Raw genomic sequence first — 17331 nt, 5'->3', positions numbered from 1 at the left:
TGCTTAAAGTTAGCCAAGCCCTTTACATGCATAATCTCATTTAATCCTTACCATGGCTCTCTAGATTCCATAAGTATACCAAGTTCCCCTCATCTATAAACCAATTCTGAAAGAAGTTAAATCATTTGTCTAGTACTTGAGTTCAGAGTCAAGTCTAGTGCCATACCTAAGGCTATACTACATTGCCTCTCTAAATTCTTGGCTTAAACTCAACCAAAATGAATTAAACATGTATTGGATAAAAGCTTTCATTCAATGTGTTAATATGACAGGAGCTGGATGGGCTGGGATGGGGTGGGGATGATAAAAAGATGTTAGAAGATATCAAGCAGGAAAATTAAAAGTGAGTTAATTTCTTAATACATCAGTTTCATTATATGTAGTGGTTTTGGTAAGAGGAAAGATACCTCTATACATGTACCCCGTTTTCAAACAGCAATAGCATATGAAAATTCAATTTTAAAAAATTGATAAATCACAGTGATTACTTTTGCATTACCCAAGAATTCATCTCATTACAATAGGAGTCACCAGAGTTTCTCCATCTGTGAATTTAAGTTGTTAGTGATCATTTGTGTCTACTGAGTGAGTAAGGGGTGAGGGTAGAGGGCTGCAGAGAAACCTAAAGGTCACTTTTGCTAAAAGCTATCAGACATTAAGATATTGCGTATCTGACGTTGATAAAAATATAATTTAAACACAACTTCCCAGGAACGTTTATAATTTGAAAAACAAAGAAGGTTTTAGTCTATTTTCCAGCCACTATTTTGTTAATGAAATAGTTACATCAAGAAGGCCACCCCAGAGGCTTTCAAATAGCTCCCAATAATGCATGCACAATTTGTAAAAGAAGGAAAAGTCTTTCAGCAGGTTTGGATCTACAGAGAAACAGTTTCCTGTGACATAACTCTGAGAAAGATTAAAAGGCTTAATGTCCAACAGAAGAATGAACATACTTAAGGTGAATCAGGTCTCTGTGATATTCTTTGGGAAAAAACTTCGTATCCTCACACACAAAAAAAGTAGCATCTTTTTAGGCAAGCAAACTATTGACAAACTTTGGGAAGCTAATCCACAAGACTCACATTAACATACAGCACATGAAATGCACTTTCCCTTGGGCAAGAAGAGGATAATCTATTGCACATGTCATCTGTTTCTGTGAATTCTGAAGATTACAATTACGTTTTGATGTTAATCCAACAACTGCACATTTCTTGCTGCGAAGCACATTGAAAATGTGAGTGACTGTATAAATCTTTTTAAATTGAATTCAACACTATTGAAAAGAGCTGATGTTTTCAAATATTCTTACAAAGCCTCTGAACAACAAGAATAACTTTCTAACTGAAGCAGCCAGGATAAAATAAAATTCTGCATGTCTGCTATATATATTGTGTGTGTTTTGCATTTTTGGAAACACTCACCTCTAATGCTTTGATGTCCTCATAAGTAAACCTCACGGTGGGAACTCCAAGATGGTTGATGAAGTAATTGGCATCATCTTGCATCTGTACAGAACTGATATTTGTTTCTGGGCACTGACCTCTTCTGGAACAGTTGAAATTATTTTTCTGAAAAACATAATTTAAATTGTTAGCACACACTATGCTTCTTAGGTTATCCCTAAATGAATGCTACTCAAAACGTGGTTCACAGTTCAGCAGCATCAATGGCACCCAGGAGCTTATTCGAAACATGAAATGTAAATGCTTAGTCTCCACCCATGTCCTCCCAAATGGGAACCTTTGGGGATGGAGCCCAGAAATCTGTGTAGCAACATTCCTCTACTGCGCTCATGCTCACTGAAGAGTGACTAGCACTGGACTAAATCAAGCTTTGCTTGTTATTGTTGCTTAAAAAGCATTTTTATCATAGCTATATTATCTGTAATGACTCGTTAAGAGAATGTTGAGTCCCTAAAAAAGGTTTAGTTTTGTCTTTTTTAAAGTTTTCCCACAAATTTAAAGGACAGTTTGGTAAGATATAATTCTATTCTAAAAATGTTTATTGGACAACCACAGAAAAAAATTTCTCAATTTCCTCGTCAAAGCATATCCCCACATGTGTTAAGAGTATATGCCAGGTGAAAGAGTAAGACGCGGAGATCACCTTCCTCCCCACAGATACACCAGAAATACATCTACACGTGGAACAACTCCTACAGAACACCTACTGAACTTTGGCAAAAGACCTCAGACCTCCCAAAAGGCAGGAAACCCCCCATGTACCTGGGGAGGGCAAAAGAAAAAAGAATAAACACAGACAAAAGGATAGGGATGGGACAAGGGAGCTGTGAAGGAGGAAAGGATTCCACACACTAGAAGCCCCTTCGCGGGCAGAGACTGCAGGTAGCGGAGGGGGAAAGCTTCAGAGCCGCGGAGGAGAGCACAGTAACAGGGGTGCGGGGGGCAAAGCGGGGAGATTCCCGCACAGAGGATCGGTGCCGACCAGCACTTACCAGCCCGAGAGGCTTGTCTGCTCCCCCGCCGGGGCGGGCGGGGCTGGGAGCTGAGGCTCGGGTTTCGGTTGGAGCGCAGGAAGAGGACTGGGGTTGGCGGCGTGCACACAGCCTGCAGGGGGTTAGTGCGCCACGGCTAGCCGGGAGGGAGTCCGGGGAAAAGCCTGGACCTGCCGAAGAGGCAAGAGACTTTTTCTTCCCTCTGTTTCCTGGTGCGCGAGGAGACGGGATTAAGAGCGCTGCTTAAAGGAGCTCCAGAGACGGGCGCCAGCCGCGGCTAAAAGCGCAGACCCCAGAGACAGGCATGAGACGCTAAGGCTGCTGCTGCCGCCACCAAGAAGCCTGTGTGCGAGCACAGGGCACTATCCACACCCCCCTTCCGGGAAGCCTGTGCAGCCCGCCACTGCCAGGTTCCCGGGATCCAGGGACAACTACCCCAGGAGAACGCACGGCACGCCTCACGCTGTTGCAATGTCACGCCGGCCTCTGCCGCTGTAGGCCCGCCCCCGCACTACGTGCCCCGCCCTCCCCCCCCCCCCGCACTACGTGCCCCGCCCTCCCCCCGACCCCCCCCCCCCGACCCCCGCCCCGGCCTGAGTGAGCCGGAGCCTCTGAATCAGCTGCTCCTTTAACCCCGTCCTGTCTGAGCGAAGAACAGATGCCCTCCTACGACCTACACGCAGAGGCGTGGCCAGATCCAAAGCTGAACCCAAGGAGCTGTGAGAACAAAGAAGAAAAAGGGAAATCTCTCCCAGCAGCCTCAGAAGCAGCAAATTAAAGCTCCACAATCAACTTGATGTACCCTGCACCTGTGGAATACATGAATACACAATGAATCATCCCAAATTGAGGAGGTGGACGTTGAGAGCAAGATTTATGATTTTTTCCCTTTTTCCTTTTTTTGTGGGTGTGTATGCTTCTGTGTGAGATTTTGTCTGTATAGCTTTGCTTCCACCATTTGTCCGAGGGTTCTATCCGTACGTTATTTTTTGTTTGTTTGTTTTTAATTTTTTTCTTAATAATTCATTTTTATTTTAATAACTTTATTTCACTTTATCTTCGTTCTTTCTTTCCTTCCTTCCCTCCTTTAAACAATGAATCATCACAAATTGAGGAGGTGGACTTTGAGAGCAAGATTTATGATTTTTTCCCCTTTTCCTCTTTTTGTGAGTGTGTATGTGTATGCTTCTGTGAGATTTTGTCTGTATAGCTTTGCTTTCACCATTTTCCTAGGGCTCTATGCGTCCATTTTTTACTTCTCAATAATTATTTTTTATTTTAATAACTTTATTATATTTTATCTTACTTTATTTTATTTTATCTTCTTTCTTTTTTCCATCCTTCCCTCCTTCCTTCCTTCCTCCCTCCCTCCCTCCTTCCCTCACTCCTTTCTTTCTTTCTTTCTTTCTTTCTTTCTACTTCTACTAATTCTTTCTTTCTACTTTGTCTCTCTTTTATTCTGAGCCGTGTGGATGAAAGGCTCTTGGTGCTGCAGCCAGGAGTCAGTGCTGTGCCTCTGAGGTGGGAGAGCCAACTTCAGGACACTGGTCCACAAGAGACCTCCCAGCTCCACATAATATCAAATGGTGAAAATCTCCCAGAGATCTCCATCTCAACACCACCACCCAGCTTCACTCAACGACCAGCAAGCTACAGTGCTGGACATCCTATGCCAAACAACTAGCAAAACAGGAACACAACCCCACCCATTAGCAGAGAGGCTGCCTAAAATCATAATAAGGCCACAGACACCCCAAAACACACCACCAGATGTGGACCTGCCCACCAAAAAGACAAGATCCAACCTCATCCACCAGAACACAGGCACTAGTCCTCTCCACCAGGAAGGCTACACAAGCCACTGAACCAACTTTAGCCACTGGGGACAGACACCAAAAACAACGGGAACTATGAACCTGCAGCCTGCAAAAAAGAGACCCCCAAACACAGTAAGATAAGCAAAATGAGAAGACAGAAAAACACACAGCAGATGAAGGAGCAAGATAAAAACCCACCAGACCTAACAATTGAAGAGGAAATAGGCAGTCTACCTGAAAAAGAATTCAGAATAATGATAGTAAAGATGATCCAAAATCTTGGACATAGAATAGACAAAATGCAAGAAACATTTAACAAGGACCTAGAAGAACTAAAGATGAAACAAACAATGATAAACAACAAAATAAATGAAATTAAAAATACTCTAGATGGGATCAATAGCAGAATAACTGAGGCAGAAGAACTAATAATTGACCTGGAAGATAAAATAGTGGAAATAACTACTGCAGAGCTGAATAAAGAAAAAAGAATGAAAAGAACTGAGGACAGTCTCAGAGACCTCTGGGACAACATTAAGCGCACCAACATTCAAATCATAGGGGTTCAAAAAGAAGAAGAGAAAAAGAAAGGGACTGAGAAAATATTTGAAGAGATTATAGTTGAAAACTTCCCTAATATGGGAAAGGAAATAGTTAATCAAGTCCAGGAAGCACAGAGAGTCCCATACAGGATAAATCCAAGGAGAAATACTCCAAGACACATATTAATCAAACTGTCAAAATTTAAATACAAAGAAAACATATTAAAAGCAGCAAGGGAAAAACAACAAATAACACACAAAGGCATCCCCATAAGGTTAACAGCTGATCTTTGAGCAGAAACTCTACAAACCAGAAGGGACTGGCAGGACATATTTAAAGTTGGTTCCAGGTTTTTAATGTGGGATCTTCCCGGACCAGGGCACGAACCCGTGTCCCCTGCATTGGCAGGCGGACTCTCAACCACTGTGCCACCAGGGAAGCCCCTCTATGTCTTTCTGAGATAGCATATGTACCCTACTCATCATCAATGAAAATATAGATTTGGTTTTAATTTAATTTCATATACACAATTCTTACATCCACTCTAAATATCAGCCATGTTCCTTAGATAGAAAATTTTTCTCAACAGAGGAATGCCATGGATCAAAAATTGACAACTCGGGCTTCCAGTGGTTGAGAGTCCGCCTGCCGCTGCAGGGGACACGGGTTCGTGCCCCGGTCCGGGAAGATCCCACATGCCGCGGAGCGGCTGGGCCCGTGAGCCATGGCCGCTGAGCCTGCGCGTTCGGAGCCTGTGCTCCTCAACGGGAGAGGCCACAACAGTGAGAGGCCTGCGTACCAGAAAAAAAAAAAAAAAAAAAATTGACAACTCTAAATTCCATGAGTTGTCTGAAAAAAAAATTATTCAATTAAATTTTTAAAAATAATTGTGGTTTAAAATTTTGATATCACTTTTACTCAGTCATCATTTTTATATAATAGCTTCCCTCTGACAAAAAGTATTAATTTCCCATATGTGCAAATAATTAAAATGGCAGAAATGACTCACTCCAATCAATACTTACATTCTTTGTTTGATCTAACAGTTGCACAAAGCAAAATTCTTGTTTTGCCTCAGTCTTTTTCGGGCCCCAGGGATTCTTTCCAGAGGCAGTACAGATTCTCTAGTCTCTCTGTTCTTTCCATGACTAATCCCATTGCATAGATTTAATATTTTCATTGCATTCCATTTTCCAGGCAAATCAAAAGGGTAACATCCAGCCTTCAGAATCACATTTCTTAAAATACTTCTGCATCCTTTCCCCTACTCTGGCTTGCTTTACTTTACCCATTTATTGAAAAGTCTATCTTTTCCCTAAAGGTTTGTATTGCCACCTCCGTCATACTTAAACTCCTTTCTAAACCAACTCTAAGATGGCAACAGGCTGAGCATTACCTAGAATTGCTTTAAAATTATATTTTGACGGTTAAGATCTCTTAAACCACATCTATGGTGCTATCATAGACTATTTACAGAGGGAAGACAGGGTACAGAACAATAGGGTTGCGTGGCCCAAGGTGTAGCTCGACTCTACAGCTTCGGGCACTGGGATGTTGAGTCTCCTGTCAGAGTTAAGCCCAAATGAAGGGTAAAAGCTTCAAGAAAGCCAATCCAAGATTGGAGGATCAGAGGTGACACAGAGTTCCCTAACGAGCCTTTCTGGGGCTTGTTCCTTACCTACTGAGTTTCCCTGTAAAGTCTTGTGGAGGACTTCTCTTGCCAGCCCACAACGTTTCTCCTCTCTGTGTCTCTCTCTGTCTCTCCCACCACCTTGTTTTCTACTGTCTACTCTCCTGTGATTTAATCAGTGATGAGGGGCAGAACTACAGGACCCTCAAGCCTATGTTTATTTTGTCCTTTTGTTCCTAACTAGTCTCAGAGTAAAATAGGATAAAAAAAAGAACCCAATTTTCAGACTGATTGTTTTTCCCCAAGTTATTTCATCTGGGGATCTCCCTTAAGAGGAGAACATTCCTGGCACACAAACCCTATCCTCTAAGTCTTTTTTATTATTCACTACTTTAAAATCTAAGCCAGATTTACAGACCTGAAGTGATCCTAAATCTGCTTTCTATCTTCATGTGACTTGTTTCCCCTCACAGCACTGCAGTGGATTGTAATGGATCCATATCAGGTAATAGATACTAATCTACTCAACCTCTGAAACACTAATATCTGAAAGGGAAGTACAAAGAAAAGTTATTTCCTTCATTTTTCTAGAAGTTAGCCACCATGGGGGAGAGAAGGTTGATAATAAATTTGTGCAGGTCAATCAATTTTTTGAATTAATTTGCAAGGCTGAGTAAATTCAAATTAAGTATTTCATCCAAGGAGTTCAAAATGTTCCACAATTAATGTCTGATAACAAACATTTTTATTCCAGTTTATAAAATAAGCAAGTTCAGGCAAAGACCATGATTATGTCACTTGTTTAATCTCCTACCACTACTCTGTTGAAGACCTGAAATGAAATCACTATCTCAATCCTAAAGGGGTATGCTCTTTGCAAGTATACTTTTAAGCTTAAAGGCAAAACCTCAGAGTAAATTACTATAAAAGTGAAATATAAAGACATTAAGTCAACATCTGTATTGGTTGAATAGCAATACCAAGACACATTGACAGGTTTCTAAAGTATTTAAAAATCTGTTTATAATTCAAACATTTTATTTCTCCCACATTCTGCTTTCCTTTGCTTACATATTCACTCTACATACATAAGAAGTCTAAGGTGATTACTTATTCAAACAGCAAGAAAAGCATAACATTCAAAATGAAAATACCACATTCTACGTATTATAATAAGATTAAGTCACTTTATCTTCATTTCAGTATTATTTTGTAACTTCAGTTGTGTAGAAACAACTTATCTTCCAGATGTTCCCAGTGTAATAATGTTCACATTGTGATAATGATGCCTATGGTATTTAGAAAATGATTTCTTATTATAGGCACTGGGATGGTTAATTTTATGTGTCAACTTGTCTAGGTCACAAGATGCCCAGATATTTACTCAGTATTATTCTGGGTGTATCTGTGAGCATGTTTTTGGATGAGATTTTTATTTGAATTGGTAGACTGGCTAAAGCAGATTGCCCTCCCTAATGTGGATGGGCCTTAATTCAATCAATTTAAGGTTTAAATAGATCAAAGGGCAGACTTTCCCACCAGTAAGGGAGAACTCCTCCTCCCTGACTGCCTTGAGCTGGGACATGGGTCTTTTCCTTCTTTATATTCAGCTGAAACTTCAGTTCTTCATGGGTCTCAAGCCTGCTGGCATTTGGGCTGGAACGTATACCAGCAGCTCTCCTGGATCTCTAGCTGGCCAACTGCAGATATTGGGACCCTGGAGAACTCTGATTAATGTGGACACTCTTAGATGGTAGATCACCTACTTGAATAAGAAATTTTAATCAGAACTAGTGAAAAATTAAACTTTAATGGTAGAGTTTAATGGTAGAGTTTTTGGGGGTTGTTTGATCAACTGGATGTAGTTTCACACAATTTTGTTACATTTTTAATTTTCAGAATTTATAAACATGATCCCAGGCAATGTGAACATGTAACCAGGTGAGGAATCATAGAGAAATTACTACATTTTGAAACTACAAAGAACCTAAAAATCCCAAAGCCCCAAGGTGATTAACCTGAGCTCCACATAAAAAATTTAGGAGATCTGTGAACCTGGTGGACCAAAAAAAAAAAGCATTTTTATTTTACTCAATTCTAACTGAAATTTAACCTTTCATTCAAATGTGAAGAGACCATAAACCCAATAGTATTAGCATTATCTGTAACTTTGTGACCAAATGAAATGAGGCATTTTCATATCACATTTCAGTTGTTGGATAAACTTACCACTAATTTGAAAAGAAGAAAGTTATGAGATATATTGCTGGATTTTGGTATTTAATGTGCTTAATTTTTTTTAAGTTTATATATTACTAAAATGCAAATTTGTGTGCTTTCATATTTAGCTAATTGCACTTTGATATATTTGGTTTCTTTTGTCATCCTGTGTATTTTAATTTAAGCATTTTAAAACATTATTTCTGAGAATGGGTCGATATAGGGTTAACCGGCCTGTCAAAGAGTTCCACAGGGGTGATCTCTCCTTGCAAAACAGTTTTATTTTACAAATTAGAAAACTGAGGCCTCAAATCAATACAACAAGGATTTGATCCCAGTTCTTTTCACTCCAAATGCAATGCTTTTTCCTCTCTACCATGCTTATGTATGCAGCATACAGACCACATTAATGCACATGAACATCCTAATCTTAAATGTGTTCTTCCTGGGATTCTAGTTTTGTTTTGTTTTTAAGTCGTATTAAATTACTGGATATGGGGCTTCCCTGGTGGCGCAGTGGTTGAGAGTCCACCTGCCGATGCAGGGGACGCGGGTTCGTGCCCCGGTTCGGGAAGATCCCACATGCCGCGGAGCGGCTGGGCCCGTGAGTCATGGCCGCTGAGCCTGCGCATCCGGAGCCTGTGCTCCGCAACGGGAGGGGCCACAACAGTGAGAGGCCCGCATACCGCAAAAATAAATAAATAAATAAATAAATTACTGGATATGGTTGTAACAAACTGTGGCATCTCTTCAGTGCTTGTATTATGTGTTCTTCATTTACTTAGTTTGTATTTTTATGCCAGTATGTCAAGTTGCTATCTAGTATGTCATTCTTAATAATGAATTGCAGATCTCCTCTAACAATCTTTGAGAGGAAACAGGAAGTTATGTCTACCAACTTTCTTTAATAGTTTAAACTAGAAACTTAATTTATCCTTAACACCAGCATCTGATACTGAATTCCTTATACATAAAATATACTTTCAAAATGGTAAAAATATTTTAAAAAATCAATAAATATCTTGCAATGCCTTTTTAAAAGATTAAATTGAGTAGGGGAAAAAAAAAGTTTTATCTTAAAGTGGCAATTTTCAACCCATAAAATGGGACTTCTAAAATCTCTAGTATCTCAAGGTTTCTGCAAAGTTTTAACAACCAACTCACAGGGTATTAACAAAGTATTCTCAGCCTTAAACAGTGAAGAATTGTTATTCCTCTGGTATATACAAGTAGAATTGGTAAACCGAAAAACACACTAATTCTCATTTCATTCTGTTAATTTTTAAAACTGTAATCTTGTTATTGAATGTAGAGAAATATAACTTTATATGTGATATAATTCAAACTGTATTTAAAATATATTTATGAACTAATGAATGCTTTAAAGATCACTCTGTAAAGGTGCAAATGGAGAAGAATAAAGACATTTGCCCTTGTTTTTGCTGTAACTTCTAACTTATATCCTCCCCCACCCCAAACTCTCTTTTCTCCTTCCACTTCCCTGACCAACTTCAGCTCCCTGACCAAGAGGCACATGATGGCAGAAGACCTATTTCCTTTTTATTTCTCTCCACTTAAGGCTTTGTGTAACAATAAAAACTGGTGTGTTATTTTAGAACTATAAAAGTATTCACATTTCAACAACTCTGTTGGGTTTAAATAAAAATCTCAACTAATAAAATAAAATAGTATCCACTATATGCTATCTTATACCACAATACATTCCAGATGAACCCTTCTAAGTGTAAAACTCTAAATCATAAAAGTATGGAGGAAACAACAGTAGAAGATAATTTTAATAAACTTAGAGTACAAAAGACAAACTCAGAAGACAAAAAAGATTGATTAGTCCAACTACATAAAATTATGACTTTTCTGCTTGACAAAAATTACCATAAACAAGAACAATCAAAAACCTGGGGGAAAAGAGTCAATGAATATGAACTGACATTTCACAGAAAAAAAAATTATAAATGTTTTTTATACATAAAAGACATATAAAGTGTCTTTTATATTTATTTTACAAAAAACTTTGGCAACTTTTATTGTAGATTGCATTGTAAATGATGTGGGAATTCCAGTGCCTCATATACTGCTGAAGAAAAAAATTAGGACAAATTTTATGAAGGTTAAATAAATGATATTCTACTTATTCAATGGAATAATATGCTGTCTCTAAAAAAAAAAATGAAGGTATTTTTGCAAATGGAGAAAAACAATCTCTAAGATATAGTTTTACATTTTTAATGTAAAAGATTAAAAGATTGTAAGATGTCATTTGTGTTTAAAAACAAAAGTAACACTAAAAAAGTATATGTACGTGCTGTAATCCAGCTGGCCCTCTATATCTGTGGATGTACTATGCCATTTCATATACGGGACTTGAACATCCTCAGAGCTTGGTATGGGACGGGGATGGGGAGTTGTCATGGAACCAGTCCCTGCAGATACTGAGGGACAACTACATACACAAATACTATTTGCCTCTGGGGAGAGGTACTGGTGGGAGAAATAGGCTTAGGAGAAAGACTTTTCATTGTCTACTTGTTTACTATTTTTGAACTTTAAATCTGTGACTGAATCACCTGCCCCTCTCCCGTAAATAACATGTTCCAAATCCCCTCTGAACTATACGTTCTATGTTCCCAATTCTGAGATTCCCTTGATTGTAAGGAATAGTAGCAATCTAAAAATAGTTTTTCTTAAATAGTAGGAAAGAAATAAACCATCTAACAGCTATCTCACAGTTTCAGAAATGTTAACATTTTATAAAATGTCCACAAGTAGAAAGATGGGGTATTTAGAGTTGTATTGCTGACAACCTTTTAATATAAGAAGGTCAAGTTAGTATCATCAAAAATGTATGTGGTATTGGGTAGGAGACAGATAAAAGTAACTGCCCCTTTAGTTGATTAGGGAAGAAAAAGTTCTCATATAGAGGATTTGGGAATGGATACAATAGCATGAGACCCTTGCTGGGGTAGGGGGTTACTAAAGTAGGCATCCCAAATTACCAGGAGGATACTGAGAGGGAATAGAAAGCCAAAAGACAGTGGGAAAAACTAAGAACAAAACTCCATTCATTTAGTAATCATGATTTCCTTAAGGACTACTCTTATTTACATGGTTTGTGTGTTTTTATATTTTCTAGACAAGTATCAAATTATTATCAAAATATGCAAAGATGGACCACCTCACTTACTACAAAGAGACATTTACATAAGTATTTATCATTTACAAATAGACGTCATATTATACTGCAACCCTGTGAGGTAGGTGAAGCATTATTATCCCATTTTGCAGACTAAAAGCTTTGCTATCCTCTAGAGATGTAAGGATAGCAAATGGAATGACAGGTAGGGATTTCTAACTTAGATTGTTATGCTGTTGCCTCCCTCCCCCACCTACACTCATCCCTGGTTCAATGACTTCTTTTTTTTTTTTTTTTTTTTTTTTGCGTTACGCGGGCCTCTAACTGTTGTAGCCTCTCCCGTTGCAGAGCACAGGCTCCGGACACGCAGGCTCAGCGGCCATGGCTCACGGGCCCAGCCGCTCCGCGGCATGTGGGATCTTCCCGGACCGGGGCACGAACCCGCATCCCCTGCATCGGCAGGCGGACTCTCAACCACTGCGCCACCAGGGAAGCCCTCAATGATTTCTTGCTCCCCCAGCTTAACTAAGGAAATAAGGAAGGAGTTCCTCAATTTGTACGGAAAGAGCCGGTTCACTGCTGACTAATCAACTAAATTAAAATTCTTTCAGTTTAAGAGAAACAGAGAAAAACAATTTACCAGCTAAACAAATTCCATAGATCCCTTAGCCACTTTGGCACTTCTGTAATAGGTTTGCTGTTGGTCATCGCAATTACTAAACCTATTTCTTCATGAAATGCACACTGCATATAGAGTGACAACCCCAGAGCCCTTTCAAAAACGGTACTCTGATTATATCTAAATGAAACCATGAGCATATTGAAAAGGTAAAGCAGAAACATCCAAACTGACCTTTGGTCAACACACTGGCTGAAAGCACACTCCCCCTGGGTACACTTCCTATAGGACCTTTAATGACCAAAAGGATCAAGATATAAATTTTACGTCTCAGTGAATGATAACAATTCTGGCTTCACAGTGCTGCTCCATGTTGTGGAATTGGCTGACATAACATACCTTCAGCTATTATTCCACCAGCCTTCTTTTTTTTTTTTTTTTTTTTTTTGCCGTACGCGGGCCTCTCACTGTCATGGCCTCTCCCGCTGTGGAGCACAGGCTCCGGACACGCAGGCTCAGCGGCCATGGCTCACGGGCCTAGCCGCTCCGCGGCACGCGGGATCATCCCGGACCGGGGCACAAACCTGTGTCCCCTGCATCGGCAGGCGGACCCTCAACCACTGCGCCACCAGGGAAGCCCCCCACCAGCCTTCCTGAGGTTTGTCTTAAATAGCTTCTCTTAGTCTCACAGGCAATGCTATTTTAAATAATCCAGGGTCAGCATATTAATGATGTATTCCAGCTGCCAGGCATTAAAAAAATTAACTGAAAAACCTAACTGGTTTTCAATTCAACATTAACTGTCTCAGGCTGCAAATATTTTTAATGAAAATTTAGTAACTTCCCTCAAGAAAAAAAAAAAAAGCAGACATTTCAAAAAAGGGACATGCAAAAGCAAGGAAACATTGGAGTTACTCTGCATATATTTAGCATCATTCAGTAGACAGCAGAAGAAAGTTTGCTGTCCTCTCTATGACCAGGGTTATGGGAAGGTTGTAAATCAGGAGGGTACTCTCAGGTTTTTTTAGAGGTAATTCATTTAATTTTAGGAAGGCACAGGGAGAAAAAGCTGAAAAATTCAGACTTGGCAAGCAGAAGGGCAAAAGGATATGGATGGCAAACCATCACATATCACCATTTCAAGCAAGTTAAGTGCTGAGAGTGAGAAGTTAGGTAGAGGAAATAACACCATCAGCAGTACTATGTCTAACTCTGACAGATGACAGCATCGTGGCATAACCTTAAAGCCCTGGGCCAAATTAACTGCTAGCCTAGGGACAGTTTTGCTAAAATAAGTTCATCAGAGCTTTGAAGCCACCGTTGTGTCTAAGGAGCACTGTGCTTAGGATACTCAGACACTACACATGACTCTCACCCCCATTCCTATCCCCACATGTTAAGTTTCTTTGCACCAGACCTAGGCCCATTATTTTGGTCAGCATGTACCAGGAAGTCTTACACTTCTATCACTTGTTTTAACTTAATTTTCCTTTGTGTGAAAGCACAGAGTTCTAAACACTGGACTGCCAGGGAATTCCCCACTTAATTCTCAATTCTTTAATCCCAATGCTGTGATTCCAAAGACATCAGCTTTCAAAATTCACTTTGGAAATCCCCTCTTCCCCACATGTGGAACTAAAAGCACTTTGAAATAGAGACTACTTTTATATGAGACTGTGTATTGGATTTGACATTTTGCAGATAGACACAAAAAGCACACAAATGACCATTTAGCATGCCCTCCTGCTATCTGCCACCACGACATCTCACTTGGATGTGGAATAGTTACGTCAAACTTAACTCAACAAAGATTAAGTTCTACATTATGCTAAATGAAATAAGCTGGTCACAAAAAGACAAATACTGTAGGATTCCACTTACATGAATGCTACAGACTATATTGGGTCCCACCCACCAAAATTCATATGTTGAAGCCCTAACCTCCAATGTGACTGTATTTGGAGATAGGGTCCATGAGGAAGTGACAAAGGTTAAATGAGGTCATAAGGGTGGGGTCCTAATCTCATAGGGCTGGTGACTTTAAGAGAACAGAAAGAGACACCAGAACTTTCTCCACCATGTGATGACACAGCAAGAAGGTGGCTGTCTGCAAGATAGGAAGAGAGCTCTCACCAGGAACCAGCACCTTGACCCTGGACTTTTCAGCTTCCAGAATTATGAAAAGTAAATGTTGGTTGTTTAAACCACCCAGATGGGACTTCCCTAGCGGTCCAGTGGTTGAGACTCCAGGCTTCCACTGCAGGGGGCATGGGTTCAATCCCTGGTCGGGGAACTAAGATCCCGTATGCCATGCACACTGAGCAGCCAAAAAACAAACAAATAAACAAACAAAAATTTTAAAAATAAAAACCACCCAGTCTATGGTGTTTTGTTATAGCTGCCCAACCAGATTAATATAATCAAGCATCTAGAGTAGTCAAATTCATAGAGACAGGAAATAGAATGATGGTTGCTAGGGACTAGGGGGAGGGGGAAGCTGGGGAATGGTTTAATGGGTATAGAGTTGCAGTTTTGCAGGGTAAAAAGTTCTGGAGATTCATTGCACAACAATGTGAATATACATAACACTACTGAACTGTACACTTAAGAATAATTAAGGTGGTAAATGTTATGTGTAGTCTATCTTACCATAATTAAAATTTTGATAAAAAATAAATCAAAGAAAAAAAGTATTGATATCTTCTCTCAAATCAGCTCTTTTCTCAGTGTTCCTTAGATCCAAATGTGGTCCCAACATTCACCCAGTTCCTCACACCAAATTTTTATAGTCTTTCTATACTATTCAGTTTCTTTTGCCCCTTACTTGTAACTTAGTGTTTCTCAAACTGTAGCATTCAAGAGATCACCTGAGGGCTTGTTACAACACAGGTTGCTGGACTCTATCCCCAGACTTACGATTCAGTCGGTCTGAGGTAGAGCTCAAGAAACAAGTACATAGAGCCCAATGTTCATAGCAGCACTACTTACAATAGCCAAGACACAGAAGCAACCTAAGTGTCTATTGACAGATGAATGGATAAAGAAGATGTATATATAAACCTAGCATGACACGAATAAGTAGGCAAGGTGGTGCTCCTCTTTCAAATAATATTAAGAATGATTAATTTTCATCTCTCAGGGTTGTCTACAAGACACATGCTAATAAGTAATCACAAAGAATTGCAAAAAGAGGTTAGCAAATAATGTAATAATTTGCACCCACTGCTATCTGAAAGAGAGGTAGGGGTTTTCAACTATAGACACTACTAGCTAGAAGTTTCTTTTCTGATAACTGAACACTGTGGTGGATAGACAAATTACTAAAAGGATCACTTTGTCAATGAAGTTTGGATTTCTGTTTCAAATACATTCAGTTAAATAGCAATGTATTTCTTTGTTCTGAAATTGAACAATAACTTAAAATAAGTTCAAAAAATAAAAAACAAAAACAAAAAAACGTTCAGGACTCACCAATAGATAAGTTCTTGGCTCACAGGAGCTAGAGTTAGAAAGTGTTTGAAAACCCCTAGCCCTAAAGTGACTGGCTTTAAGCCAAATTGTGCTACTCCCCAGGCTCTGAGGAAAATCTGCAAAAGACTTTCTTGGATGTTCATCACTAAGATTCAGGCTGCTCTCCAAGTCTGAAAGCACCATGGTGTGTTCTAATTAGACCAAGATAGCAGATTTATCATAAGGTAAATAACAACTGATAGCACATAAATTGTATAAGTTTAAGCTAAGTTGTATTTTATATAGTTGTGTTTGCTATTTAATTTCTTACTTTAAGTAACAGTGTTTTTCTCTTATGCTAAATATGTAATATATGTAATCATTTGGGGGGTTTTGCTTATTTAATTAACAGGATTTGAGTCAGTAAGCCTGCAATAAATTGTGTGCTCCTATTATCACCAATGTAAACAATTTAATACAAGCCTTTTAGAAAGTCGTTTAGCAGGATGTATTAAGTGCTTAAAAAAAAAAAATCCTGTTCTTTGATCCAGTTACCTCATTTCTGAGAACCCATAGCCTATAACCAATCTAACAGAAGAGGAAAATTATTTACATAAAGATATTTACCACGTCATTATTTATACTATGTTATTTTTTGAATGTATTAAATATTATAAGTAGGGAATGAATATTAAAAGTAACCTAAATACCCCAAAAGATAAGTACTTAAATTACGACTCATCACATATCATCTAGCCATTAAACATAATCATCATAAAGGCTAGCAGCATGAAAAATGCTTTTGAAAACACAATATTGCTAGACTAATCTCTAAAAATGTAAAACCTACCATGATCCTCCATCCTAGTTTCAACTTTCCAAGGGCTCCCCATTGCACTCAAAATAAAACCCAAACACTGAGCCTGGTTTGGACAACCCAACCTGATATCTGGGTTCTGACTACTTCCTCACTCTCCTCTAGTATTGCACTCTCCCTCACCCACTAACATCACACACTAAGGATTACTTGATTCCACCACATGGAGTTCTTGCCCCCTGGTCTTTTCTTAGCCAGCTCCTTCAGGTCTTAATTTTTTTAAAAAAAATTTTATTGGAGTATAGTTGATTTACAATGTTGTGTTAATTTCAGGTGTACAGTAAAGTGAATAAGTTTTATGTATACATATATCCACTTTTTTTTAGATTCTTTTCCCATACAGGTCATTATAGAATATTGAGTAGAGTTCTCTGTGCTATACAGTAGGTACTTATTAGTTATCTATTTTATATATAGTAGTGTGTATATGTCAATCCCAATGTCCCAATTTATCCCTCCTCCGCTTCCCCCTCCCACCCGGGTAACCATAAGTTTGTTTTCTACATGTGTGACTTTATTTCTGTTTTATAAATGTCGTCTCCTCCCAGAAAACCTCTTTGGTT

The 17331-nt window shown here is 39.1% G+C and overlaps 1 protein-coding gene across 1 annotated transcript in view; it reads right to left on the bottom strand.

The window, feature by feature from the left end:
* Positions 1 to 17331, bottom strand: part of NAALADL2 (N-acetylated alpha-linked acidic dipeptidase like 2) — a gene marked incomplete at its 3' end in the record, with an annotated part of 1060707 nt that overhangs the window by 266089 nt on the left and 777287 nt on the right. The window contains exon 10 of the mRNA XM_082654140.1: positions 1428 to 1574. Coding sequence (XP_082510266.1) covers positions 1428 to 1574 — 147 coding nt within the window. The remainder of the gene's footprint in view (positions 1 to 1427; positions 1575 to 17331) is intronic.

This window comes from Grampus griseus (assembly GCF_964374135.1).
Source record: "Grampus griseus genome assembly, chromosome: 5".
Lineage (NCBI taxonomy): Eukaryota > Metazoa > Chordata > Mammalia > Artiodactyla > Delphinidae > Grampus > Grampus griseus.
Note: the sequence above shows the minus strand (reverse complement) of the source record. Positions and strands in the feature narration are given on the sequence as shown.